The sequence below is a fragment of the Trichechus manatus genome, unplaced genomic scaffold (genome assembly GCF_000243295.1).
Source record: "Trichechus manatus latirostris isolate Lorelei unplaced genomic scaffold, TriManLat1.0 scaffold00001, whole genome shotgun sequence".
NCBI classification, from domain to species: Eukaryota; Metazoa; Chordata; class Mammalia; order Sirenia; family Trichechidae; genus Trichechus; species Trichechus manatus.
The window spans coordinates 17,692,715-17,718,976 of record NW_004443937.1 but is presented as its reverse complement, the minus strand read 5'-3'; the positions used below and the strand labels follow the sequence as shown (position 1 = coordinate 17,718,976).

Here is a 26,262-nt window from a genome sequence, read left to right as displayed (position 1 = left end):
TCACCAGGGGCAGGGCATGCCCAGCAACTGCACAAAATGTGCCTCCCCTTGCTGCTCTTTGTGGCTTATTTAGCCCATGAGCCAGGCACTGAGTGAGGAGGAGAGGGTCAAGTGGCAAAGAAAGAGCTGAGCAGAGTGAGGGCCCCGGCACCTATTCATAAAGAAGGAGAAGGATCCCATTGGTGGTGGGGCGGAGCGTGCAGCTCACCAATATAGAATTTGGAATCCAAGCTACTACCATTCTTGATCCCCTGTCAGCCACCTCGAACAAGCTCATCGAAGAATCCTGTGGGAGTGTGGAGAGAAACCCCAGCCCAGCTCAGGAGAGATGCCCTGCCAGGCCCCTCAAGGGAAAACTCCCTCAGCACAGCCAGGAGCCTTGGAGCCCGAGGGAGCCGGGGGCCAGGACACAGCCATGAACGCAGGTCCCTGGGCCAGCCCAAGAAGTGGCTGCACTAGGAGGGGGAGAAATCAGACTCAGAGACTTTGGAGCCAGGCGCATGTGGATTCAAATCCTCGAGAAATATATGATCCTCAGTTTCTTCATCTATGAAATGGGGAATGATAAGACCAAGTTCTCAACCTATGGAGTACACCCCTTCTCCCTTTCTGTGGCCTGAGGAGGAGGTCCATGAACATCTGCTGGTGGACTGAATGGGCAAACCAATGAAAATGTTACTCAGAGCAGAGACTTTAGGAAAAGCGTGTGATCCACAGCTCTGCAAAAATGAAGCACTCACAGCTAGAACCCTATATTATTTCACCCACCAAAGAGGCCACACCTCCCACCAATGAACTCAAGAGGCTCAAGTGTGGCATAAAGCCTTGACAATCTCAGGCATTCCTTCTGTGAACTCACTGTAAATAAATACCAGAGACATTCGCAAATGCTTTTATTGATCCGAAAGGTTTTAACAGCTCTCTAAAATCATTTTTAAGCTTTTGCTAAGGAAGGACTTAAGGTAATTACAATCGCTGTCTTCTAAAGTGGGGTCAGCAAGTCGAGTCTTGCAAAGGAGGACACAGCTCCTGCCTTCCGCAGGGGTGGGCACTGGTGAGAAGGGTCGCAGGAAGGCCTGTCTATGATGCAGCAAGGCCTCTGTGCCACACCTGGTTTTCACCTCTCCCAGTACCCACGCCTGGAAGAGCAGCACCAGGGCTGCCCGGCTCACTGTCATGTCCAATATCCAGAAGACCCTGGCACGAGGGTGCTCCCGCACAAACGCCTGCAGGATATGTGCTGGGGAGATGAATCCTGGAATCCTAAGGGAAGCCTCGTTGAGTGTCCTGAGAGCTGAGTGCCCAGCTACTGCACAGCAGATGCCTGCAGGACAGAGGTGAGTCTGCCCACAGGGCTCAGCCTTTGGCCACCAGGCCAGCTCATGGTCCCAACCAAGCCCCAGGGATCCTGAGTCTAAACTTACTCCAAGTTTCAAAGAGTGATAATTTTCCACCCCATCCCCCACTTCCTGCTCCTCTCCCTTCTGGGTTCCAGTGACTAAAAACAGATGAGTGACTTTCAGATGGGAAATAGGCTAAGGTCAAGGGAAGCTGTTCTCAACTTGTGGGGTAAAAGGGAACATTCTGCTGCACACACTGGCCTGAGCTGGTGCTCAAGGAGACCTCAGGCACGACTGTGGGTCTCGTTTCCTTGTTGGTCATTTGGGAATGATTGTTCTCTCCTCCCAGGGTGGTACCGGCGACAAAATGAGACAGGATGTCACACACCTATCTGAGTACCAGTTCATAGTGGCAACTCCTCCCTGCACTCCCTGCTGATGGAGAGTGGAATGTTCCGGAAGCAACCAGGTGGCTCCACCAGCATCCCTTCCCCAGGACCCCAGTGGAGAAAGTCCAGGCAGCAGGCAGAGAAGGCCATTTAGAATGAGTCTCCTCACCCCTAGCTGATCTGCCAGGGGGAATTCTGGTCTCTCCCACAGGGCTCCCAGAGAAAGAAGGGACTCTGCAACCCTCAGCCAACATCCCTCTGTTTTATCCCTGGAACAGTACAGGTGAGGAGACCGAGTTTTATACTCTCCCAGTTGAGCAGCCGTGGGTTTCACCTCTGTGCCGGAGCATGAACTCTAGCCCTGCGTCACCGGGGCGCAAGACAGAGATGATCCCTATGAGACCACCACATCAACAATGAGACATACTTTAAAAAATTTTTATTTATTTTGTTGCTGTTGTTGATAATATGCGCAGCAAAACATACACCAACTCAACGGTTACTACATGTACCATTTAGTGACATTGATTACATTCTTCGAGTTGTGCAACCATTCTCACTCTCCTTTTCTGAGTTGTCCCTCCCCCATTAACACAAACTCACTGCCCTCTAAGTTTCCTATCTAATCTTTCTAGTTGCCGTTGTCAATTTGATCCATATAGATAGTTCTTAAAAGAGCATGATGCTCAAGGCAGACCTTTTTTTTACTAGTTGAACTATTGTTTGGTTTTAAGAAGACTTCAGGGTATATTTTTGGTTTAAGGTTTAAAGATTATCTAAGGGCAATAGTTTCAGGGGTTCATCCAGCCTCCATGGCTCCAGAAAGTCTGAAGTCCATGAGAATTTTAAATTCTGTTCTACATTTCCCCCCTTTTGATCAGGATTCTTCTATGGAATCTTTGATCAAAATGTTCAATAATGGCAGCTGGGCACCATCCAGTTCTTCTGGTCTCATGGCAAAAGAGGTAGTTACTCATGGAGGCAATTAGCCACACATTCCATATCCTCCTTCTATTCCTGACTCTTCTTCCTCTGTTGCTCCAGGCAAATAGAGACCAATTACTGTGGCTTGGATGGCCACTTGCAAGCTCTTAAGACCTCAGGCACTACACAATGAACAGAAGCACTAAACATGTTATTAGGCCAATTAACTGAGATGTCCCATGTAACCATGACCCTGAACCCCCAAACCAAGAAACTAAATCCCATGAGGTTTTTGGTTGTACATAAGCAGCCTCAGCAGCTACTCTTTTTTTTTTTTTTTTTTTTTGGTCATTGTTGTAAATATATGTACACACAAGTTTTGCCAATTCACCTTTTTACAGGTATACAACTTATTGACAGCAATTATACTAATCGGCTGCGCAACCCTACCCTTAATCAATACAATTTTTCCATCATCGTTAACCCCCTTTTCCACCTCCCTCCTGCCCCTGGTAACCACTAATAAACTTTGGTCTGTACACATTTGTCTTTTCATATTTTTTTATATAAATGAGGTCATACAATATTTGATCTTTTGTGATTGACTTATTTCACTCAGCATAATGTCTTCAAGCTCATGTATCAAAGACTTCATTTTTCCTACTGGCAGAGATTCCATTGTATGTATGTACCACATTTTGTTTATCCATTCATCTGTTGATGAGCATTTCGGTTGTTTCCACCTTTTGGCTATTGTGAATAGTGCTGCAATGAACATTGGTACAAGTCTCTGTCTGAGTCTCTGCTTTCAAGTCTTTTGGGTATATACCTAGGAGTGGAATTGCTGGGTCATATGGTAGTTCTATTTTTAGCCACACTGTTTTCCACAACAGCTATACCATTTTGCATTCCCACCAGCAATGGGTAAAGGTTCCAACTTCCCCACATCCTTGCCAACATTCGTTATTTATTTATTTTTATCTTAGCTGTTCTAGTGGAAGTGAAACGGTATCTCATTGTGGTTTTGATTTGCATCTCTCTGATTGCTAATGATGGTGAGCATCTTTTCATATGTTTGGGGGCCATTTGAATGGCCTCTTTGGTGAAATGTCTATTCAAGTCCTTTGCCCATTTTATGATTGGGTTGTTTGTCTTTTTGTTGCTAAGTTGTCAAAGTTTTATATATATTTTGGTTATTAGATGATTGTCAGATATATGGTATCCAAAGATATTCTCCCAGTTGGTCTTTTCACTTTTGGGTAAAGTCTTTTGATGAACAAAAGTTTTTAATTTTTATGAGGTCCCATTTATTTGTCTTTTGCTCTTTGTGCATTGATTATTATATTAGATAATTCATTGTTAAAAGCTAGGCCTGACAGCATCGCTACTGCTTTTTCTTCTAAGAATTTTATGGTTTTAGTTTACACAGTTCAGTCCTTAATTCATTCTGAATTTGCTTTTGTGTATGGTGTGAGGCATGGATCCTGCTTCATTTTTCTGCATGTGGAAATCCAGTTTTCCCAGCATCATTTATTGACAAGACTCTTCTTTCCCATTGAATGGACTTAGCATCCTTGTCAAAAACTAGTTGATCACTGATGTGTGGGTTTATTTCTGGACTCCCAATTCTATTCCATTGATCTATGTGTCTATTGTTATACCTGTACCAGGCTGTTTTGATTACTGTAGCTGTATAGTATGTTTTAAAATCAGGAAGTGTGAGTCCTCCTACTTTGTTCTCTTTCAACATTTTTAGCTATTCGGAGCCTCTTGCCCTTCCATATGAAGTTGAGGATTGGTTTTTCCATTTCTGTAAAGAAGACTGTTGGAATTTTGATCAGGATCGTGTTGAATTTATAGATTGCTTTGGGTAGTATTGACGTCTTAGCAATATTAAGTCTTCGAATCTATGAACATGGAACATCTTTCTATTTATTTAAGTCTTCTTTAATCTCTTTTAGCAGTGTTTTATAGTTTCCATTGTTTAAGTCCTTCACATCCCTGGTTAGATTTATTCCTAGGTATTTTATTCTCTTAGATGCTATTGTAAATGGAATTGTTTCCCTCATTTCCCTTTCAGATTTCTCATTGCTGGTGTATACAAACCCAACTGATTTTTATTTGTTGATCTTGTACCCTGTAATTTTGCTAAATTCCTCTATTAGCTCTAGATATTTTCTTGTGGACTCTCTAGTATGTGCTTGAAGCCATAAAACACACTGTTGAACGGTCTGACCAGCTGAGCACCAGACACAGAGTCAGGAGATCAGGATTCAATGTCCTGCTCTGCTGTCCACCAACAGTGCGATCTGGGAAGTCCCCCTTCTCAGTCTCATCCGTAGTCTCAGCTTTCTTTTCCATAGAGCAAGAGGAAAGTGGTGTCTCTAAACATCTTTTCCGCTGGGAGGTTTGTGAGAGCTGACAATTGGAAGCACTCCAAGGTCGGTCAGCAGGGAACCTTACCTAAAGCATGATCTACCTGTACAGTGGAACCCCGGCTAGGTCCTGACAGGTACAAACACCAAAATACACTGCTAAGCCAAACAACAAAATCAACCCCCCGCAAGAACAAACAAACCAAAAAATGTAAAAGCAAAGTGCTTATAGTATGCTCCCATTTGTGTAAAAAATAGGAACACAAGGAATACATGTGTGTCTTAGTTATCTAGTGCTGCTGTAACAGAACTATCACAAGTGGGTAGCGTTAGCAAACAGAAATTTATTCTCTCACAATTTAGGAGGCTAGAAGTTTGAATTCAGGGTGCCAGCTCTAGGGGAAGCCTTTCTCTCTCTGTTGGCTCTGGAGGAAGGTCCTTGTCTCTTTGAGCTTCTGCTCCTGGGCCATCTTCATGTGGCTTGGCATCTCTCTTCCCCCATCTCGGCTTGATTGCTTGTCCTAATTTGCTCTTTTTGTATCTTGTAAGAGATTGACTCACAACACACCCTACACTAATCCTGCCTCATTAACATAACAAAGACAACCCATTCCCACATGGCATTATAACCACAGGCATAGAGGTTAGGTTTTACAACACATATTTTTGGGGGACACAATTCAATCCATAACAATGCGTACTGATTGTTGGTAAACGCATAAATTATATCTGGAAGGATGTTCAAGAAACTGGTGACGCTGGCTGCCCACCCCCAACTGAGCAGGGTGACCTTTCACTGTATGTCCCCATCTTTTTAAAAATATAACATTTTCGTTGTTATTTTCAGCATTTTACATACTGAGTGGATAATCACAGTGAAAGGGGAGCTTTAGATCTGCCATCAGCGATACTTTCTGTCACACAGTTGATTTTCAGCATACGTTAAGCTCCCGCTAGATGCGAAAGGAAGTTTTCTGTGGCTAGTGGAAGCTGTCTCTGCTTTAATGCTTCAAAATGGAGTGCCAGCTTTTCTCCATTGTCTGAAATGTCTGTAAATGAAGCGAGGCTGGTCAAGAGCTCTCTTGATTTTAGGGAAATGTCCTTAATAACTTGGCTGTCTGATTTCTGGGGGTCTTCTGCAGACTGGACAATGAGCTGACTGATTTCCTTGTGCACTTTCCCAATTGTCATGGCCTCTTTTGCAAGCGGTGCAACAGGGATCTCACTATCAGCCAGATTCACAAAAACATCATAAAGGTCTGGTCTATTGCTCACCTCCAAGTCTACAAATCTAGCGATGTAACCTGTGCGCATCTGCGGGGCGTCCAGCTCATGGCCGCTGAGGTGCAATAAAGAGTGGTCCAAACCTGTCGAAGCCCCACCAGGGCAGGAAGCTTCCTGGTAAACTCCTGGACAGCTTCTATTCTTGGGTGACTAATGACAATTCTTTTCTTTAGCAGCAGTGCTATGTATAAGATAACAGTTTCCATTCCAAATTGAGATACAATGGAGCCTGCGAGGCATGCCTTTGGGGCATCAAAGTCCTTGCTAAGGGAAGCACCATTTTCTTCACTCAGGCATATTCCCTTTGTGAGAACTGCAATATAACTCTCCATCATTTTAACCGGCCTCCCACGTTTCAGGGACATTCTTTTTCAAAACTGAAGGATCTGGAACTTCAATTGTTATCATATAAAAACAAGTTCTCTGGTATTGGCCAAAGATGAAGGGGTGGAGAAGTTTGTTTTCATCTGTAAGGCGGCATTTTCTCACCAGCGGGTTCCCTGGTGCGGCTGTTGTGAAGTAATAACATCACACTCACAGAACTTCTCCATTTGTGTCCTTTTCTATGGTGGAAAGATGGTCGCTATCAGGTGACTCCAAGCATCAGCTGAGTGTCTGCCGCCTTGGCCACAGCCATCTTCCGCCGCTGCCCTGGATGCCCTTTTTCACCTTTTGAATTTTCAACCACATAAATGTATTTTTCTTAAAATTTTAAATTAAAATTTCAAAAAGATTCTGTGAAGCTCTTTCAGCAAGGCTGTGGGACAAGGCTAGAAAGCGTGCGGAGGATGTTCAGGTCACCCAGGTTTGGGTAGACAAATGGATCATAGACTCCGTCAGTCAAAACCGCCGAAGATTCACGGGCAGCAACAGATGTCAGGGTGGGGGAGGACGGGCCCTCGAGGTCTGGGAGCACTGGCAATCTAATTTGTCTTGGTTAATAAGGGTAGACTTGCGATCCCCAGGGAACAGCTGGCTCCTGATTCAACAAGGAGATCTATTAGCACAGGCTTTGAAAGGTCGCTTCCGTGACCTGGCCCAGAGTTACACGGCTGCCCATCAGCGCAGGAGACCTGGAGGACTCCGGGAGGAATCTCTGCTGCTCCAGCTCCAGGCCCAGCTGCCCTGAGCCCTCTTCCACTTTATCTGGAAAGCTCCTGGTCCCTGGCTTTTCTGGTAAGAGAAGGCATCCTAGATGGAGAGGGGCAGCCCTGGCTGCAAACCCACCCCACAAGTTGTGGGATCCTGCCAAGTCACTCATCCTTCCGAAGCCTCAGTTTTCCCATCCATAAAACGCAGGTCGACCTGTTCCCTGGGCAACACCGGAGGCAAGTGAGCTAATGCACATCAAGGGAGAGGGCTGGCTGGCACTCGCTGAGCTTATTACCTGTGCATAAACCCCAGCACAGGAAGTGCAATGGTAACTCCCCTTTCCTTTAGGATCCTGGTCGTACTCGTTCTGCTCAGATTAGAAGTGGCCTTATGCGATGTAATTGCAGTTGTTATGGGAAAACTCTGGTAAGTCAGCTTCCCCTGGCCCATTTAGATGAATACTATTTTTGACCGTAAGGGGCCCTCGTTATTCCGTGGCAGGGACAGGTGGCCACGGCCTCGACTTCTGTCCTATGCCCAGCAATGTAGTTTACCAATGACAGCAGGACAATTTCAGGAAGTCAGTGGTGATTTCCTTAACATGGAGTAAAATTCAAAGGCGCTATCATCTCTCTTCTTTGGCCAACTAAATAAATAATTGTTCCTGCTTAAACTGTCAGACAGCCAAACCCTGACAGATCCAGGGTTCTCTTTTACCAGCCCCTCCCCATTCCACATCGGTGAGGTTTTCTGCATCTAATGAGAGCCCATACTGAGGACCCTCACCATCACACCCACCTCTGGAGCCCAGGTTCAGGTTTGTGCTCACGTCTGTAGCGAACACTTTTAGGACATTTTTATGAGGTTTCATTCCCTATACGGTGTCGCACGGTTTGGGTCCTGAGGAGAACACCAGAGGCTTACAAGTTAATGCTATTATTTAAATGGTCCCATTGTCACGTGAGGAGAGGTCAGGAAAAGTAAGGGTGCACCCTACAGTGGTTGCTGCCCAGTGCACATGATGCCATGACACCCCCCCTTAGGATCTCCCTGAGAGCCCCAAGAACCGGCTAGGGGGCAGCCGTATCAGTCGGACCCTCCAGCCCAGCGTTTGATAAAAGACAGGCACCTCCTGGGGACACAGAAGTTGGGATTCTCCATCCCACTGGTCTGTCTCAACATACCACTCACCCACATGGTCATTGTTGAGGGCCTTGCTGAGGCCACGGGTTTCAGCTCCTTTCCCAGGAAGAGAAGGCACTGGGTCTATTTCTAGTTGTTTGCTGGCTCACTTGCCTTGTTTTAAAGCAGCTGAAAGTCCCAGCACTGAAAGCTTGTTTCACTCACGTGTGTGGTTGTGCAACATTATAACCAGAGAAACAACATGATGTATGTGTTAGAATTAGAGGTGAAAGTGCTCAGAGAGGGCACTACACGAAAAGAGACTCTCTGCTGCAATTACAGATTGCCTCGAATGCCACTCACTATTCACTTTGTGCTGAAGTTGGCAGATACTTGATGAAAAACAGCTCCAGCTTTACATCTGACTTACTAACAAAAGGGTACTTTGCTGGATTCATAACATGTGTAACCTTTTTCCCTTTTAAAATTCACCAGTCAAACATGTACAAACAGGAAATAATTTTTCTTCTGTCTTTGGGAGGAAAAAAACCACATCTGACTTCAAAAGTGATTGAACTCTGGTGGCAACAATGTTTGATACAATAGAGCTTGTAGTCGAAGAATGGACTTTGGCCCTTCTACCCAAACTCTAGCCATAAACTCAGGCTCCGAGGCCCAGGAGCCTGCCGGAGTTCCACGGAACCAGAAACCCTCTTACCTTGAAAGTTGTTGCCGACTCTGGACTGGCAAGAACCAAAGGCGAGATGAGAACCATGCCTGCGAAGTGGCCTGGCCTGTCTGCGGCTGTGAGGATGACAATGGCGCCTCCCTGCAAGGCAAAGTGGCAGAGCTGTTGGGAGCCACACCTCGTATGCATCTCTAATGGCACGATTAACGAAAGAGCCCCGAGGCTGCAGGCCTGGCCAGCAGCCCTGAAGATCCTACCTTGGAATGGAAACCATCAAATGTTGGATAAACTAGATCAGCAATTATTTCAATTACAAACGTTTTTTTTCTCTAGGTTTTCCAACAGCAAACGTTTCAGAGAGATATAAATAAGGTTCCTGCTTGTGGGCTGCAAGTTAAACAACAACACACTCCTCCTTCATTTCAAGCCAAAAGCTGGCAGACCCCCAAGTCATCCACTTCCATCAGGCCTCATGCAATGCTTTCTGGTAATCTGATCATAAGAAGAGATGGCTACATTTTTTTCCTGGTTCAGTAAAGATCCCAGAAATTTAGGTTCCAAGAAAAATACTTGTTGAATTTAGATGGTGCTGAAGGAGCAAGGCCTATCTCTTTGATAAAGCTGGAAGGGCGTTTAGGGCTGAAGTCTCAAGTACTTACAGGGTCAGGCAAGTCATCTACAAACCAAGTCAAATGAGGAAAAAAAAACACCGGTTTTCACAGAGTCCATTCCAACTGATGGTGACCCCATGTATGTCAGAGTAGAACTGTGCTCCAGGGCTGTCCGTGGCTGACTTTTCGGAAGTAGATTGCCAGGCCTTTCTTCCAAGGCACCTCTGGATGGACTCAAACCTCCAACTTTTCAGTTAGCAGCTGAGAAAGTTTGCACCACCCAGAGACTCCATGAATGGAGCCAGGCTGTGATAAAAGGGGGCAGGAGGCCTGTATCCGGTGAGCAATCCCCAGGCATTCAAATTCAAGTGGTTAAAAATACTCAGCGACTCTGTAGGGAGTCAGCCTGGGGCTGCCACTTGAGGACCCAGACTTAGAGATTACACTCGGTTGATTCTTAGAGGATTTTATAAACCCAAGAGGTGAAAAGGATTTCGAGTAACACTTAAGGAATTGTCTCCACAGAGGCCCCTTTGTCCCCAGTTCCTGTACAATCCCCTGAACAAGAAGGAAGGGCTCTGGCTCTGTGGGCTCTCACTAACCAGAAGCATCCCTCTCTCTGAGAAGTGGCTCTGTAGGAAGCAGAAGTGCCCTTAGTAGATTCATGATGGATAAAGTAGCCCCGAGGGCCAAAGGGGTTGAAAAGGATCAGTTTCCCAGTCGGCGGCAAGCACCTCGGTGAGGCTGCGAGGCTTGGCTGGCGCATGGCCGGGAACCCTGAGGCATGAATAGGCCCAGCTCTGGCTCCCTCCAGGCCTGTCTCCAGGGCCTGAACCTGGCTGGTTTCCTAAGCACTAAATTGCCTGGGAACTCCAGTGCAGGGTGACAAAGGGCAATGGCCCCCCACCCACAGTGCTCACACCCCCACCCTGCAGGGCTGGGCAGGCGCAAGTGGAGCCGGTTCCTCTGTGGTCTGCTTACCATGGAGTGACCCAGAAGGAAGACAGGAAGCCTGGGGTAGTCTTTCTGCATAACATCCACGTGCTGTAGCACATCCCTGACAAAAACGTGGAAGTCAGACACCACCATCCTCTCCCCTTCGCTCTGTCCGTGGCCAACTAGAGGGGAATGGAAGAAAAGCAAGAAGGGCAGCGTTACTGGGTGCTGGCCCTGCCCAAGCCCAGTGGCCTCTCACCAGAATGACCAGCTGCTCTTTACTGAGGCCCTCCGATCAGCCAGGCACTTGGAATGTGTCATCTCACTTAGCCCTCGCCAACAGCACCTGAAAGTCAGACTTCCCCCTTTTTTACAGATCAGGACATGGGGGCACAGAGTGGTTAAGGAAGCTGCCCAAGATCACACAGCTAGAAGGCTGACCAGGAGGTATCCATTGCAAAGGCCCTGCACACAGCCATGTGTTCCCTAGGAAGAAGGAGATGGCAGGCACCGAGAGCAAAGAGGCTAGGAGTCAGGGCGGTGAGGCTCAGGATTTTCCTGGTCTTCCCAGCTCCCTGATCCTCACGGTTGTGTTTCAGTATTGGCCTTTCACCGGGAACAGTGCTGCCTTCTGTCACCTCCCTTCACAGCTCTAGGTGAAGAGACTATGACAAACACAAAAATAGTCAATTGTGAGGGCCAGAAACGTTCCCAATAGCCATAAAACTAGGTCACATTATGTCCTCCCTCCTGGATTCTTCTGTGTCAAATATCTGTGCTGTTCGTTCCCCCTTTGTTATTTCCTTTGTGTCCCTCTACTTCCCCCTTTGAAGTGTATCGGTCTCTATAGAAACCAGGAGCTGGCGCTGCTTCCGTGTGCTGGCTGAGAGCAGCTGATGGGAGGGTTTGGAGCTGCAAAAAGAAAGAGCTCACAGAGAGCTGGGGCCACACAGCAAGAGCATCTCTGTCCCAAACCTCTCCTGCTGAGATCCTGAAGGGCTTATTCATTAAACCTCACACCACCTCTTTACAGGAAACTGTTAAGATAATAATGTTCATTTTACAGATGAGAAGGGTGAGGGCTTGTCATCATCTGGACTCGGCTGGCTGCCCAGACCACAAACTCTGAAACACTCTTCATGGCCGTAAGCTCCTGTGCTTCTTACTGCCCTGTCCCCGTGACTCCTGCCTGGACCGCAAGCTCCCACACTTCTCAATCTCCCAGCTGACCAGCCTGCCTGTCTTTCTGACCACCCCACCCAGCCAGCCTTGGCCCAGCAGTTCCACCACCTTCTCAGCGGCACCCTGAATTCCCTTGCCCCTCTGATTTTTTACCTTAATCATCTTCCACCCTGGACTAACCCCCGCTCTGATTCCTTGGTGGCATCACCCTGAGGGCTCGGTGAACATGAACATTTAACAGGAAACACTGGGGCCTCTTCACATATAATTGGTTGCCAAATTCATCTCAGCATCTCTTCCCCATGTCTCCATTCTCCCAAAGCCTGCATATAACTCATGACTTCAAGTAGATAATACTATCTTTCTTTTTTGAAAATATGGAGATCCCCCAACATAACCCTTCTCAACCTTCCCCCTCACCGCTGAAGTGTCCTTTAATAAGGCCGTTTGTTCCTCCCTCTAATCACTCCTGGCCCAGCTCTTGCCTTCCACTCTCCCCCTGTCTACTGGCTCCAACTTTGGCTCATTGATATGCCCCATTCCCATCCCTAAAAAAGCCCTCCCTCCATCCTCCACCCTTCCAACCATCTTTTTTCTCCCTTTCCCCTTACTGTTTAAAGAGAGATCTACATTCACAGCCCTCAGCTACCTTTCCCCAAGCCCCCTTTCTCCGGTGAGGTCCTACCCCACTCCTTGGCTGAGTCACCATTGGCCCCTGTTGACCAAAAGCCATGGCCTTTTCCCCATCTTCATCCTTTTCCCAGCTCTCTGCTCATTCACACCACACGTCGCACTGTCTTACGTTGTGACAGGACTCACACGGAAGTGGACTTCTCGGTTCTCTATGTTTCTGACTGCTTTTCCTTAGTCCTCTGTCCTTGTCCTCCCCATTCACTCATCTTCCTCTAAATTCTTCTCATAGTGTCTCCTGTCTCCTTCCAGTAGCTCTTGATAAGCAAACACAATTACATTTCCTTATTTATACCTCCCTTTATAGGGTCGCTATAAGTCAGAATCAACTAGAAGGAAATGGGTTTGGCTTTTTTGGTTCGTTTGTTTTTGTTTTTTAGACACAAACTGATATACAACATATTCTGATCTGCACCTTGGTTTGTTCACTGACAATATACCCGCGAGATCTTTCAACATCTGAAGTCGAGTTCCTCCTCAGTTTTTTTCCTGTAACTTTTTACTTTGAAAAATTTCAGACACATAAAAATATTGAAAGAATATTATAATAAGCACCTACTATTTGTTTTCAACTGTTGTTAACATTTTATTTACTTTAAATATCACGATGCTTTACCCCAAACACTTCAGTGTGTATCTCCTAAAATAAGGCATTCCCCTCATGACTACAATACTATTTTCAGACCTAAGAAAATTAATAATTGTTCCCTAATATCATCTAATACTCAGTCCAAATTCAAATCTCCCAATTGTCTTTAAGTATTTTAAAGCTGCTTTTTTTTTTTTTAAAAAAAAAAAACGAAACAGGATACAAAGCTCATGCATTGCATTTGGTTGTTATGTTTCTTTAGTCTCTTTTAATCTAGAATATTCCCCTCACTTTTATTTTAAAGAGACCAGGTCAGTAAAATGTCCTACATTCTGGATCTGTCTGATTTTTTTTCCCTCATGGTGTCATTTAGCTTGCTCCTGTGTTCCCACTGATTGTCAGGAACTTCTTTACTTTCTAGCACAAGTGTCTCAGGCTCCCCTTATACTTTCCCTGGCCCAGACCTGGAATTAAGCATTTCTCCAAGGAGCCCCACTTTTTTTTTTTTTTTTAGTGTGAAACGGTGCTTAGAAATCAAGATTTAAACATTGGGGTGCTCTATGCCACTGGGGTGCCATTGCTTCTATGCCCAGTCAGTGGGAAGAACTAGGCAAATGATTTTTTAAAAATTATGAGTCCATATTGACATTTCCAATTAAAAATCAATGGTTCTTAATAGCATTAGAAGATACTGAAGTTGTCAAGGATTTCATTTTACTTGGATCCACAATCAACGCCCATGGAAGCAGCAGTCAAGAAAGCAAATGATGTATTGCATTGGGCAAATCTGCTGCAAAAGACCTCTTAAAAGTGTTGAAAGCAAAGATGTCACTTTGAGGACTAAGATGCGCCTGACCCAAGCAATGATATTTTCAATCACCTCATATGCATGTGAAAGCTAGACAATGAATAAATAAAGAAGACCGAAAGAGAACTGATGCCTTTGAATTATGGTGTTGGTGAAGAACATTGAATATATACCATAGACTGCCAGAAAAACCAACAAGTCTGTCTTGGAAGAAATACAACCAGAGGGCTCCTTGGAAGCAAGGATGGTGAGACTTTGTCTCACATACTTTGGACATGTTATCAGGAGGGACCAGTCCCTGGAGAAGGATATCACGCTTACTAAGGTCAGTGAAAAAGAGGAAGACCCTCCAAGATGGATTGACCCAGTGGCTGCAATGATGGGCTCAAACACAGCAATGATTATGAGGATGGCGCAAGACAGGATAGTGTTTCACTCTGTTGTACACAGAGTCACTATGAGCTGGAATCGACTCAACAGCACCTAACAACAACAATAATAGCATTAATGTATTTACTTATGTGTGGTATTCTATAATACACAGCAGTTTCAAAATTATAATACCAATATTATCTCTGTCCCAGACCAGCAGTAAAGCCCTTCTAGGCCCATCTCAATTTCTACCACCTCTATGAAGTTGCTGCAATCCCCTCAGGCAGGTGCAAAGCATTTCTTGCCTACCACAGGTGAGTTGGATTAGAATCCTCTTTTTCTCTCCTCCAGCACCACTCCTCCCTGCTAGACTGAGGGTTCCTGGAGCCAGGGTGAACAACTCTGGGTAGAAAAGAGTGCTGTGAGTGATTAGTGATGTCTGCCATGGACTCAGAGGGAGGGGAGAGGTTCCAAATGCCTGAGTGCAGTATTTGCCAGGCTTGTCCTGAGAGCAAGGATGATATTTTATTCATCTGTTTATTCCTCAGGGCTCCTTGCACAGCCCTGGCAGGGAGTAGGTGCTTGCTGAAATCAATCGAAGGCAGTATTTCTCTAAGCGCGGCTCATCAAAGAGATTCAACTCCATTGTTGCAGCTATAGCCGACATGACACATTTCCCTTCCACTATGCAAGCAGTAGGTCTGCATGTGCAATTACAATGCTGCTTTTCCATCTATTATTTTTAGAAAGAACTGTGCTCCACAGACCCTAATCCAATGTATTTTTAGTTTTGTTTACCCCGATTCCTCTAGCGCCATATTTGACATAAAATAAGCCCTTAATAATTATTTGTGGAATGATAAAATAGTCCCAGTCTCTTTGTCTCATACAAAACAGTTCTACCTGAAAACAACTTACAGCGTGCATAAAGAGACCACTAGGAAGTGTCCAGAAAGCTGAGGCTCCTGTTCATGCTCAGATGGGAAGAAATGAACTTTTCCACTTCCCTTGTCTTAGGGAACCAGTTCTACTTAGTATTCATTTTCTTACAGAAGAAGAAGCTGGAAAAACACAGCCTTGAGAACGGAAAGAGATTAAGCATTAAAAAGCAATAACACCACTACCTGGTATTTGTGTGGGAGTTTACAGTTTACAGAGCACTTTTCCCAGAGTTTATTTTACTTGATCCCCACAACTTTGTGACTGAAGGATTATTCCCCCATTTTCTTTTTTATTGTTGTGCTTTAAGTGAAAGTTTACAACTCAGGTTAGTCTCTCATACAAAAATGTATACATACATTGTTTTGTGACCCTAGTTGCTCTCCCTATACTGTGACAGCACACTCTTCCTTTCCACTCCAGATTTCCCCGTGTCCATTCCACCAGCTCCTGACCTCTCTGCCTTCTCATCTCGCCTCTGGACAGGAACTGCCCATTTAGTCTCATGTATCTACTTGAGCTAAGAAGCACTCTCTTCACGAGTATCATTTTAAGTAACATAGTCCAGTCTAATCTTTGTCTGAAGAATTAGCCTCAGGAATGGTTTTAGTTTTGTCTTTCCCCCATTTTCTAGCTGACCCCCAGAGAGACTGGCTGACTCTCCCCATCACCACTCAGAGTGGAGTGCAGGAAGGACACAGGAGCTTCAAGGATGAAGGAGTGGAAAGAGAAGCCCTTCCCAGCGGGGTAAGGGACCTGCTGTGAATCCCGCTTAGAGAGTCCCTGTCCCAAAGCCTGAGAGCAGTCCAGGAGTGACTGGGCTTGGCGTCTCACGTGGACATGTGTCCCGCTTACCCAATGGTTCTAATCTTTAGTGAGTCTGCAGACGTGCGGGACAGGATGGGCGGTATCCGTCAGTGCTCTCACAAATATCTGAGAGCCAAGGACAATGGGGACAGGGCTGGGCAGAGACTGACACTGGAGTTAACCATGAATGGTAACAACAGACTTCCACTGAAAACCTCCGTATCCATCACTAGCCCTGTCCAAAGCGTTCTCCACATGCCCAGTCCATGCGTACACGTGTGAGCTTCAGACAGGAACACTAAGTCTCGGGGAGCTTATGGATTTGTCCTGACCCTGGCTTCCCTGAGGAAGCGTCACTGGAGCCGAGACAGGAGGGACGGCCAGGTGCAAAGGAGGGAGGGGTGGGGAGAGCCGGCCTGGCACAGGGCAGATCAAGGATGAAGGTCCCAAGGTGGATAAAGTCCAGTTCCTGGCAGGGAGCAGGCTGCAATGAGCTGGTGAGGCCTGGGCCAGCCAGGCTGGGTCTGGTGGCTGGGGTAAGGACCCAGAGTAATAAGAGTGACATTGGCATTTAAAAAAAAAATTGGCCATATTTTATCCCTTTCTTTGTAAGATCCTCATGGAAAGTCTTGTCAAAAGTTTTGTCCACCAACTACATCTATACCGGCCTGGGTCTGCAGGACCCCGAAGCAACATTGCTCTGGGTGCCAGGACTTTGTAGGGGAACGCTTTGCCTCAGGGCAGAGGGACAGAGGTGTGGAGGGGAGAGGGGGACCCAGGGTGGGGTGGGCTGATCTATAGTAAGTCGGAGAAGATCCTCAGTAAGGGCAGGGCTGCCAAGAAAACCCCCTGTAGTCTTACTTCCACCCTTAAACCCACACCAAGAGGAGTATCATCCTTAACACAAAGGCTGCCAAAGGCTGGCAGCAGTGTCTACTTGCCTGGCAGGCAGGGAAACTGAGGTCCCAAGAAGTTGCAAATCCTGCCTAAGGCCTTACAGAGCTGGAGCCAGCACTGCATCTGAGCAAGTCTAAGTCCAGAGTCATTGCTTAACCCCTCACTCAACAGCTGTCTCGATGCTTTGTGAGTTTTTCCCCAGATATCTACCTTGACAATGTATGACTTTTACAATCAGAGAAGAGAAGAAAGGGTAGATTATTTAAAACGCAGGCAGGAGTTAAAATCACGGGTGTTAAAATCAAAGCAGGGCTTTCCCTCATCAATCCCTTTGTCTTCTGAGAGATGACAGTCGACCAGGCAATTCTAGGGGGCCAAGATGGTTTCCACAAGATGCCAGGGCACTGAGTTTCCGAGTCTGCCATTTCCTCTGCCAAAGCATCACACGGGCCCTCCCTTTGGTGAGGAGGGTGCAAGCAGTCGCCCACAGCCTCCCTCTTCCTAAGCCACATGCCCTCTACTAGGGTCCCACACCTCAGCTACCTCTTTCCAAACAGAAATTTCTCCTCATTTCTCACATCTGCTTCTTTGGAGGGGCCAAGATAAAACTTCCCAGCAGGCCTCGCAGGTGGTCTTTAGGATTTGCTCACTCTGCCAAAGAAACCAACTTTATTAATAGATGAAAGAACTAATTTTGAAAAAAAAAAAAAAGGACTCTTGTTTTGGCTTTGCCCCAACTCAACAACACGCTGATGGAGAGATCCAGGGAGCAGTTAGCTCTTTAACAGGCTGTTTTGTTTATTCACATCAGCCTAACAAACGCCTCTTTTCTTGCTTTTCAAGGACATCCTTTCTCCGGCAGTAAGGCGGCCAGTTCTGGGGGGTGCAGTGCTCAGGGATGAGGCTCTGGGGAGCTGGTTTTCCTTCCCCTGCATTCCTGGCCAACCCACAAGAGGCTCAGGAAACGCCAGAAGGGAGGAATCTTGCAGAACACGTGGTTAAGGCCAGAGAGACAGACATCGGTGTGGCGCCTCTGGCCTCAAGAACCACGTGACTGGACATAGCTGCAGCCAAAGCCAGCTGTGGGATGGTGGCTCACTTGAGCCCAAGGGAGAATTAAATTCACTGGCAGATGAGCACCAGAGAAGAACAAACCATTATTTCAGGAGCTGGGAGGAAGATTCAATTAAGTCCCTGCTTCGCAGTCCCCAGACAGTACAAGCGGTTAACGTGTTCGACTGCTAACTGAAGGGTTGTAGGTTCTGAGTTCACCCAGAAGCACCTTGGAAGAAAGTCCTGGTGATCTACTTCCAAAAAAGTCAGCCATTGAACAACCGATGGAGCACAGTTCTACTCTGATACACATGGGGTTGCCATGGGTTGGAATCGACTAGGCGGGAATTGTTTTTGTTTTTTTTTTCCACCCTGATCTTTAAGTCACAACCTCAAATATATAGCTCATGGAAGACAAACTGGTAAAACCACTTTGGAAAATAATTCGGCGTCTTGTGAAGTTGAATTTCCATACTTTATAACCCATCAATTCCACCCCAAGGTATATGCCCAAGAGAAATTATTGCACATGTGCACCAGGACGCAGGCACAAGACCATTCACAGCAGCCTTGTTGTTATAGTAAAAAATGAGAACAACTAGAGAATGGACACAGTGCAGCAAAACGGATTACTGTACAACAGTCAAAATGAATAAACCACTACGCAGCAACATGCCTGAATCTTAGAAACAAAATGCAAAGTGAAAAAAGCAAGTCATAGAAATATACACACACAGTACAATGCCATTTTAAAATGCTAGAAAACAATATATTTTTTAGAGATTCATACCTCTGTGGGGCCATAGATATAAACACATAAACATTAAATAAAAAAGCAAGGGAATGAAAACACAGAATTCAAGACAGTGGCCATCTCTGGTCATGCACTCTCTGAGCCTCAGTTTCCCTGTTTGTGAAATGGGAAGACATCTACTCATTCATAGAGTTGTTGGGGGGAATAAATGAACAGACCTGGCTTATACCCGCTTCCCTCCACCCCCTTCCCTGATACAGTTTCACAGGAGAAAACCCATCAATTCATCATTTATCCTGATGCTTAGGATTCTTCCCCGTCCGAGATTCTTCTCTAGGTCTAACCTGTATTCCTCACAAGTCAAAGGATTCCCTCTTGTTCAGTCCTCATAGAGGAGGCAGAGCTGCTCTGCCTCCTCAGTATAACCATGACTTCCTTGTAGATGAAACATTAAAATATCTTTCAGATCAGTTTCCTTCAAGCTAAAAATTCCCAGGCTTACCATGTAATAGACCTTGTTTTTCCCTGCGAAAACATTAAGTTGGATCTATTGTGTCCTTAGTTGGACTATGAAGCTCCCAAGCAGGGCTATTATGGGTGTTTTGAAGCTCAGGGTTGGTAACACATCATAAAAATACAGACACACGGCAAGACAACTTTAACTTCTGTTGAAACTGTAATACGTGTTGCTTCTGAAACATAAAGACAGCTGCACATAGTAAAGCTAATGGCTTTAGGAAGAAATGCAGATTCGTGAGTTCAGGAGTGAGATGTTATATACTTAATTATTTAAGAGGTAGATCTTTCAGAGATTCTCAGATATGCAAGCAACTAACAAGCTGAAGTCAGCGTCCCCGAGTGTTTAGTCAAGGCAGGAGACGGGTCAGCATTTCCCCATCCACAGGGAGTAAATGATCTGGTCATAGCGCAAACATAGCCATGAGAAATGGCTCTTCCTGCCTGAGAGCTCAAACTTCCTCCAACAAAGAGACCAGCTTCACCCACGTATGCCTAGTCAGGGCCTGGCAAGGGCAGGTGCCCCCTAGACATTTGCTGAATGAATGAATAAATACTATTGCAAACTCAAATTCAGCTAATACGCTATAAAGACAAAAAGAAACTCATTTATTAAGTACTTACTGTATCCCTGGCACTATGCCAGGCCACTGGACCTGTTATTGGATAATCACATTTGATAATAACAACCTAGACTGGGAGGCAGGAGCCACTATCCCAACGTAAGAACGAGACGACTAAGGCCAGAGAACTGATGAAAATAGAGGACAGAGGCTAAGGACAGAGGTCTGGAGTCTCAGCTCCATCCTGTGCGATCTTGGGCAGGAGACGTCCCCTCCTGAAGGCTCAGTGTCCTCCCCTGCAATGTGGGGCCACCATGAAGCCCACCTCATGGTGGGCACCATGCAGGGCACATAGTATAAGTGCTCAGTGAGTGCGTACAGCCATTAGGGTTTTTATTAAAATGACAGCTAGGATCCAATGTAGGCCCTGTGGTCCCAGGCCTGTATTCTTTGTACTGGATCCCGAGGTCAGACATCTGAAGTCTACCATGTCACCCAATCTGAGGCCATTACAACCACCTCAGGGAGTAGTGAAATCACTACTGCTTCTTAAAACAGCAGTGTGGTCCATTGGCGTTAACTATGTGTTAATATATGGCACATGGCAATATTATCTTAATAAATGAGAATAATGCCAGAGCACTCATGATTCCTGGAAGTTGGGAAATAATGATCTGAATCTTTCCCATTGACTTCTCAAGCAAACATAGAGCAAGCCACACTCCATGTTCTTATTTCCAGAGTCACATCTCTTCCTCATAAAGTAGAGGGTGGGGGTCTTCCAACCCTCCGCCCTGGGAGCTCAGGACAAGCTCAGGACAATGGACAACACAGGGAGGCCTTTGGTGAAAACCATTTGCCAGGATTTGAAGCAGCCTGCTAGCCTGAGCTCCTGGCCTCTCCCAGGCCCACCCATGTAGAGGTGCGGGATGAGCCATCTGGTCTTCTCTGCCTCCCTTGCCATCTGGGTGCAGCTCCTTGTCCAGCATGGACAGGTGGAGCAGTGTCCTGTGGCTGCCGGGCAAGATCTGCACAGGAGTGACCAAGCAGGCCAGGGTGGCCCAGCTCCTGCCAGGCTGCATGGCAAGCAGGGCAGGAGTCCCTGTATGCCATCAGTCAGCATGGTCTTGGGCAAAGGCAGCACCCAATCTATACTGTCCAATGCAGGAGCCACTAGCCACATGGGATTACTTACACCTAAATTTAAACAGTAAAGAATATTAAAAATTGAGCTCTTCAGTCTCACTAGTCACATTTCAAGTGCTCAACAGCCACACGTGTTCGTGGCTACTGTATTAAATAATGCAGGTGTAGAATATGTCCATTGTCGCAGAAAGTTCTATTGCACAGTGTTGAAAATGCTTGCTGTTTTAGAGGTGCCATATGGAATGAGGAAAAACATCTACATTTATTTGCCTGCATTTTTAAAATTAATTTTATTTATCTTGTCATTGCTGAGAATATACACAGCAAAACATACACAAATTCAGCAGTTTCTACATGTACAGTTCAGTGACATTGATTACATTCTTTGAGTTGTGCAACCCATTCTCGCTTTCCTTCTCTAAGCTGTTCCTCTCCCATTAACATAAACTCACTGCCCACTAAGGTTTCTATCTAGTTGCTGTTGCCAATTTGATCCCGTATAGACAGATCTTAAAAGAGCATAAGGTAGACATTTTTAACTAGTTAAGCTAAACTATTGTTTGGTTTTAAGAAGACTTCAGGGGATATTTTTGGTGTAAGGTTTAAAGATTATCTCAGAGCAATAGTTTCAGGGGTTCATCTAGCCTCCATGGCTCCAAGCAGTCTGGTATCCACGCAAATTTGAAATTCTGTTCTGCATTGTCTCCCTTTTGATCAGGATTCTTCTATAGAATCTTTGATCAAAATGTTCAGTAACGTTAGCCAAGCACCATCCAGTTCTTCCGGTATCACGGCAAAGGAGGTAGTTGTTCATGGAGGCAATTAAGCCACACATTCCATACTCTCCTCTTATTTCTCCTTCTTCCTCTGTTGCTCCAGGCAAATAGAGACCAGCTGTTGTGCCTTGGATGGCTGCTCGCAAGCTTTTAAGACCGCAGGCTTGGTTATACATAAGTAGTCTCAGCAGCTATCTTTTTTTGGTCGTTGTTGTAAATATCCATCTCAGAACTTTTGCCAATTCAACTTTTTACAGGTGTACAACTTATGACAGTGATTACAATAAACGGCTGTGCAACCCCACCCTTAATCAATGTGATTTTTCCATCACCGTTAACTGAAACTCAGTATTCCATAAGCAATAACCCCTCTTTCCTCCACCCTCTCGCCCCAGTAACCACTAATAAACTTTGGTCTCTATATATTTGCTTGTTCTTGTCGTTTTATATAAGCAAGGTTATACAATATTTGTCCTTTTGTGATCGACTTATTTCACTTAGTATAATGTCTTCAAGCTCCATCCATACTGTAGCATGTCTCAAGACTTCGTTTCTCCTACTGGCTGAGTAGTATTCCATTGTATGTATGTACCACATTTTGTTTATCCATTCATCTGTTGATGGGCATTTAGATTGTTTCCACATTGGGCTATTGTGAACAGTCCCGCAGTGAACACTGGTGTATAAGTCTCTGTTTGAGTCTCTGCTTTCAAGTCTTTTGGGTATATACCTAGAAGTGGAAATGCTAGGTCATATGGTAGTTTTAGTTTTAATTTTTTGAGAAGCTGTCACACTGTTTTCCATGATGGCTGCACCATTTTGCATTCCCACCAATGGGTAAGAGTTCCAATTTCCCCACATCCTCACCCACATTTGTTATTTTCCTTTTCTTTTTAAATCTTAGTCATCCTAGTGGGAGTGAAATGGTATCTCACTGTGGTTTTGATTTGCATCTCTCTGATGGTTAATGATGTTAAGTATCTTTTCATGTGTTCAGTGGCTGTCTTAGCTATCTAGTGCTGCTATAAGAGAAATACCACAAAATGGATGGTTTTAATAAACAAAAATTTATTCTCTCAAAGTCTGGGAGGTTAGAAGTTCAAATTCAGGGCGCCACCCACAGGGGAAGGCTATCTCTCTCTGTCAGCTCTAGGTGAAGGTCTTATCATCAATCTTCTCCTGGTCTAGCAGCTTCTCAGCATAGGGACCTTGGGTGCAAAGGATGCACTCTGCTCCTCGCTCTTCTTGCTTGGTGGTAATGAGGTCCCTCTCCTCTCTGCTCAATTCTCTTTTTTATAGCTCAAAAGAGATTGACTCAAGATACAGCTTAATCCTGAAGATTGAGTCCTGCCTCATTAACATAACGCCTCTACTCCTGCCTCACAACATGATAGAGATAGGATTTATAACACATAGGATAATCACATCAGATCACAAAATGGTGGACAACCACACAATACTGGGAATTATGGCCTAGACAAGTTGATAACATTTTGGGGGGGGACAAAATCCAATCTATAACAGTGACCATTTGAATGTTCTCTTTGGTGAAGTCTACTCAAATCCTTTGACAATTTTATGATTGGGTTATTTGTCTTTTTGTTGTTAAATTGTCAAAGTTATATATTCTTTTTGCTTTTTTGGTAAAGTCTTTTGATAAACAAAAGTTTTTAATTTTTATGAGATATCATTTATTTATTTTGTCTTTTGCTGTTTGTGCTTTCGTTGTTATATTGGATAACCTGTTGTTAAAAGCTGGGCCTGACAGCATTGCCCCTGCTTGTTCTTCTAAGAATTTTACGGTTTTAGTTTGCACATTTAGGTCCTTAATGCATTTTGAATTTGTTTTTGTGTTTGGTGTGAGGTATGGATCCTATTTGATTTTTCTGCATGTGGAAATTCAATTTTTCCAACACTATTAATTGAAGAGACTCTTCTTTCCCCCATTGAATGGACTTAGTACCCATGTCAAAAATCAATTGACCACTGTGTGTGAGTTTATTTCTGGACTCCCAATTCTGTTCCATTAGTCTATGTGTCTGTTTTCATGCCAGTACTAGGCTGTTTTGATTACCGTAGCTATATAATATGTTTTAAAATCAGAAAGTGTGAGTCCTTTGTTCTTCTCTTTCAACATTGCTTTAGCTATTTGGGGCCTCTTGCAAATTCCATATAAAGTTGAGGATTGGTTTTTCTATGTTTGTAAAGAAGGCCGTTGGGATTTTGATCAGTATTGCATTGAATCTATAGATTGCTTTGGCTAGTATTGATATTTTAACAATATTAAGTCTTTCAGTCCATGAACATTGAACATCTTTCCATTTATTTAAGTCTTCTTTAATTTCTTTCAGCAGTATTTTATAATTTTCATTGTATATGTCCTTCATATCTTTGGCTAAATTTATTCCTAGGTATTTTATTCTCTTAGATGCTTATGTGGAGCTCTGGTGGCAAAGTGGTTAACAGCTCAGCTGCTAACCAAAATGTCAGCAGTTCAAATCCACCAGCTGCCCCTTGGAAACCTTATGGGGCAGTCCTATAATGTCGTTATGAGTCAGAATTGACTCAGCAACAACGGGTTTTAGATGCTATTGTAAATGGAATTGTTTCCCTAATTTCCCTTTCAGATTTTTCATTGCTAGTGTGTAGAAACTCAACTGATTTTTGTTTGTTGACCTTGTACCCTGCAACATCGTTAAATTCCTCTATTAGGTTTAGAAATTTTCTTGTGGAATCTTTGGGATTTTCTATATACAGGATCATGTCATCCATGACTAGAGATAAATTTTGCTTTTTATTTTCTAATCCGGATATATTTTATTTCTTTTTCTTGGCTTATTGCTCTGGCTAGAACTTCTAATACAATACTGAATAGAAGTGATGAGAGTTGGCACCTTTGTTTTAGTCGTCATTTCAAGGGGAAAGCTCTCAGTCTTTCTCCATTAAGTACAATATTGGCTGACGGCTTTTCATATATGCCCTGAATCATACTGAGGAACTTCCCTCCTCTTCTAATCTTCTTTAGAGTTTGCCTGCATTTGAAAGAAGACACAGTGGTTCTCTTCTTTGATTATAAAAGTCATATAACAGTCAAGGTAGATATCTGGTGTCTTAGTTTTCTAGTGCTGCTATAACAGAGAATACCACAAATGGGTGGCTTTAAGAAACAGAAATTTATTTTCTCACAGTTTAGGCAGCTAGAAGTCCAAATTCAGGGCACTTGCTCTAGGAGAAGGCTCTTTCTCCGTCAACTCTGGGGGAAGAGCTTTTGTCTCTTTCAGATTCTATTCCTTGGTTCCTTGGCAATCTTCATGTGGCATGTATCTTCCCGTTCGTCCTTGCTTCTCTCTGCGTCTAATCTGCTCTTTTCGTATCTCAAAAGTCATTAGGTTTAAGACATACCCTACACCGATATGGCCTCATTAACATAATAAAGGAAACCTTATTTCCAAATGGGGTTACTTCCACAAGTATAGAAGTTAGGATTCCAACACATATTTTAGGGGGACACAATTCAATCTATAATACCTGAGGGAAAAAAAAGCATGAGGCAGCCGCTGAGTGTGGGGTTAAGTGGTGGACTCTCGAATTAAACTTTCTCAGACTGAATTCTGGCTCTAGGACTCTAAGTAAGGCCTGTTAAAAATCATCAAAACTCAAAGAAATGGAAACATAAGGTTTACTCCAAACAGTCATTCTATATGCCTAAATGCAGGGAGATCATTTCCTTTCTAAAAACAAATGGCTAAAAGTAGATTTATTACAATTGTTAAAAATAAACTTTTGAATTAGCTCAAAACAATAATAAATATTTGATTGTTTCATAATTTAATAAACAATTTGCAAATTGGAGGAGTGGAGTCTCCTTGCACGAAGGAAAAATGAATAAAGAAACGCTCCCAGGGATTGGAGATGTCACAGAAGTTTAAATATTTTTTTCTTAATGAATACAAGTTTCCATGGTGACCAAGTACTTAATGGTTACTGAGATAGCATTCATAAGGTAATTCCTGAAAATTTGGCCCCTTACCCATTTGTAGCTATGCGCTCTCTTGAAATTACAATTAAAGAAGCACACAGTCTCTTTTATTAAATCATGAGGTAATGGGTTTGTTATTGGCTACCCTTTTCTAGCTGCAAAAGGCAAATTTACAATGCTGCAGAGTAGTTTCTGGTGAAAAAAACAAGTCAATACTTTCGCAGTTTGGGTCTGGCTTTTTATGGTTCATTTTTGTTTTCATGGGGAATAATAAAACCCTCAAAATCAAAGTAAGATGTCTGTTATTATTTTTCCCCCACAGGCCGTAGGCAGGGTTTTGAACTTTTTGAGGTTCAGTTTCCTTGTCTGCAAAGTGGGGATAATAATAGTATCTACCTCCTTGAATTGTGGGTGAAATGAACTGCAATCA

The 26,262-nt window shown here is 44.4% G+C and overlaps 1 protein-coding gene and 1 pseudogene across 2 annotated transcripts in view; both read right to left on the bottom strand.

Moving 5' to 3' along the window:
• Positions 1–26,262, bottom strand: part of MGLL (monoglyceride lipase) — a 119,099-nt gene that overhangs the window by 24,476 nt on the left and 68,361 nt on the right. For both annotated transcript variants that reach the window (XM_004368401.2, XM_023725314.1), the window contains 2 exons: positions 10,807–10,943; positions 9,245–9,355 (listed from right to left, as the gene is read on the bottom strand). In XM_004368401.2, coding sequence (XP_004368458.1) covers positions 9,245–9,355; positions 10,807–10,943 — 248 coding nt within the window. The remainder of the gene's footprint in view (positions 1–9,244; positions 9,356–10,806; positions 10,944–26,262) is intronic.
• LOC105756876 (protein FAM45A pseudogene) lies at positions 5,839–7,079 on the bottom strand (annotated as a pseudogene).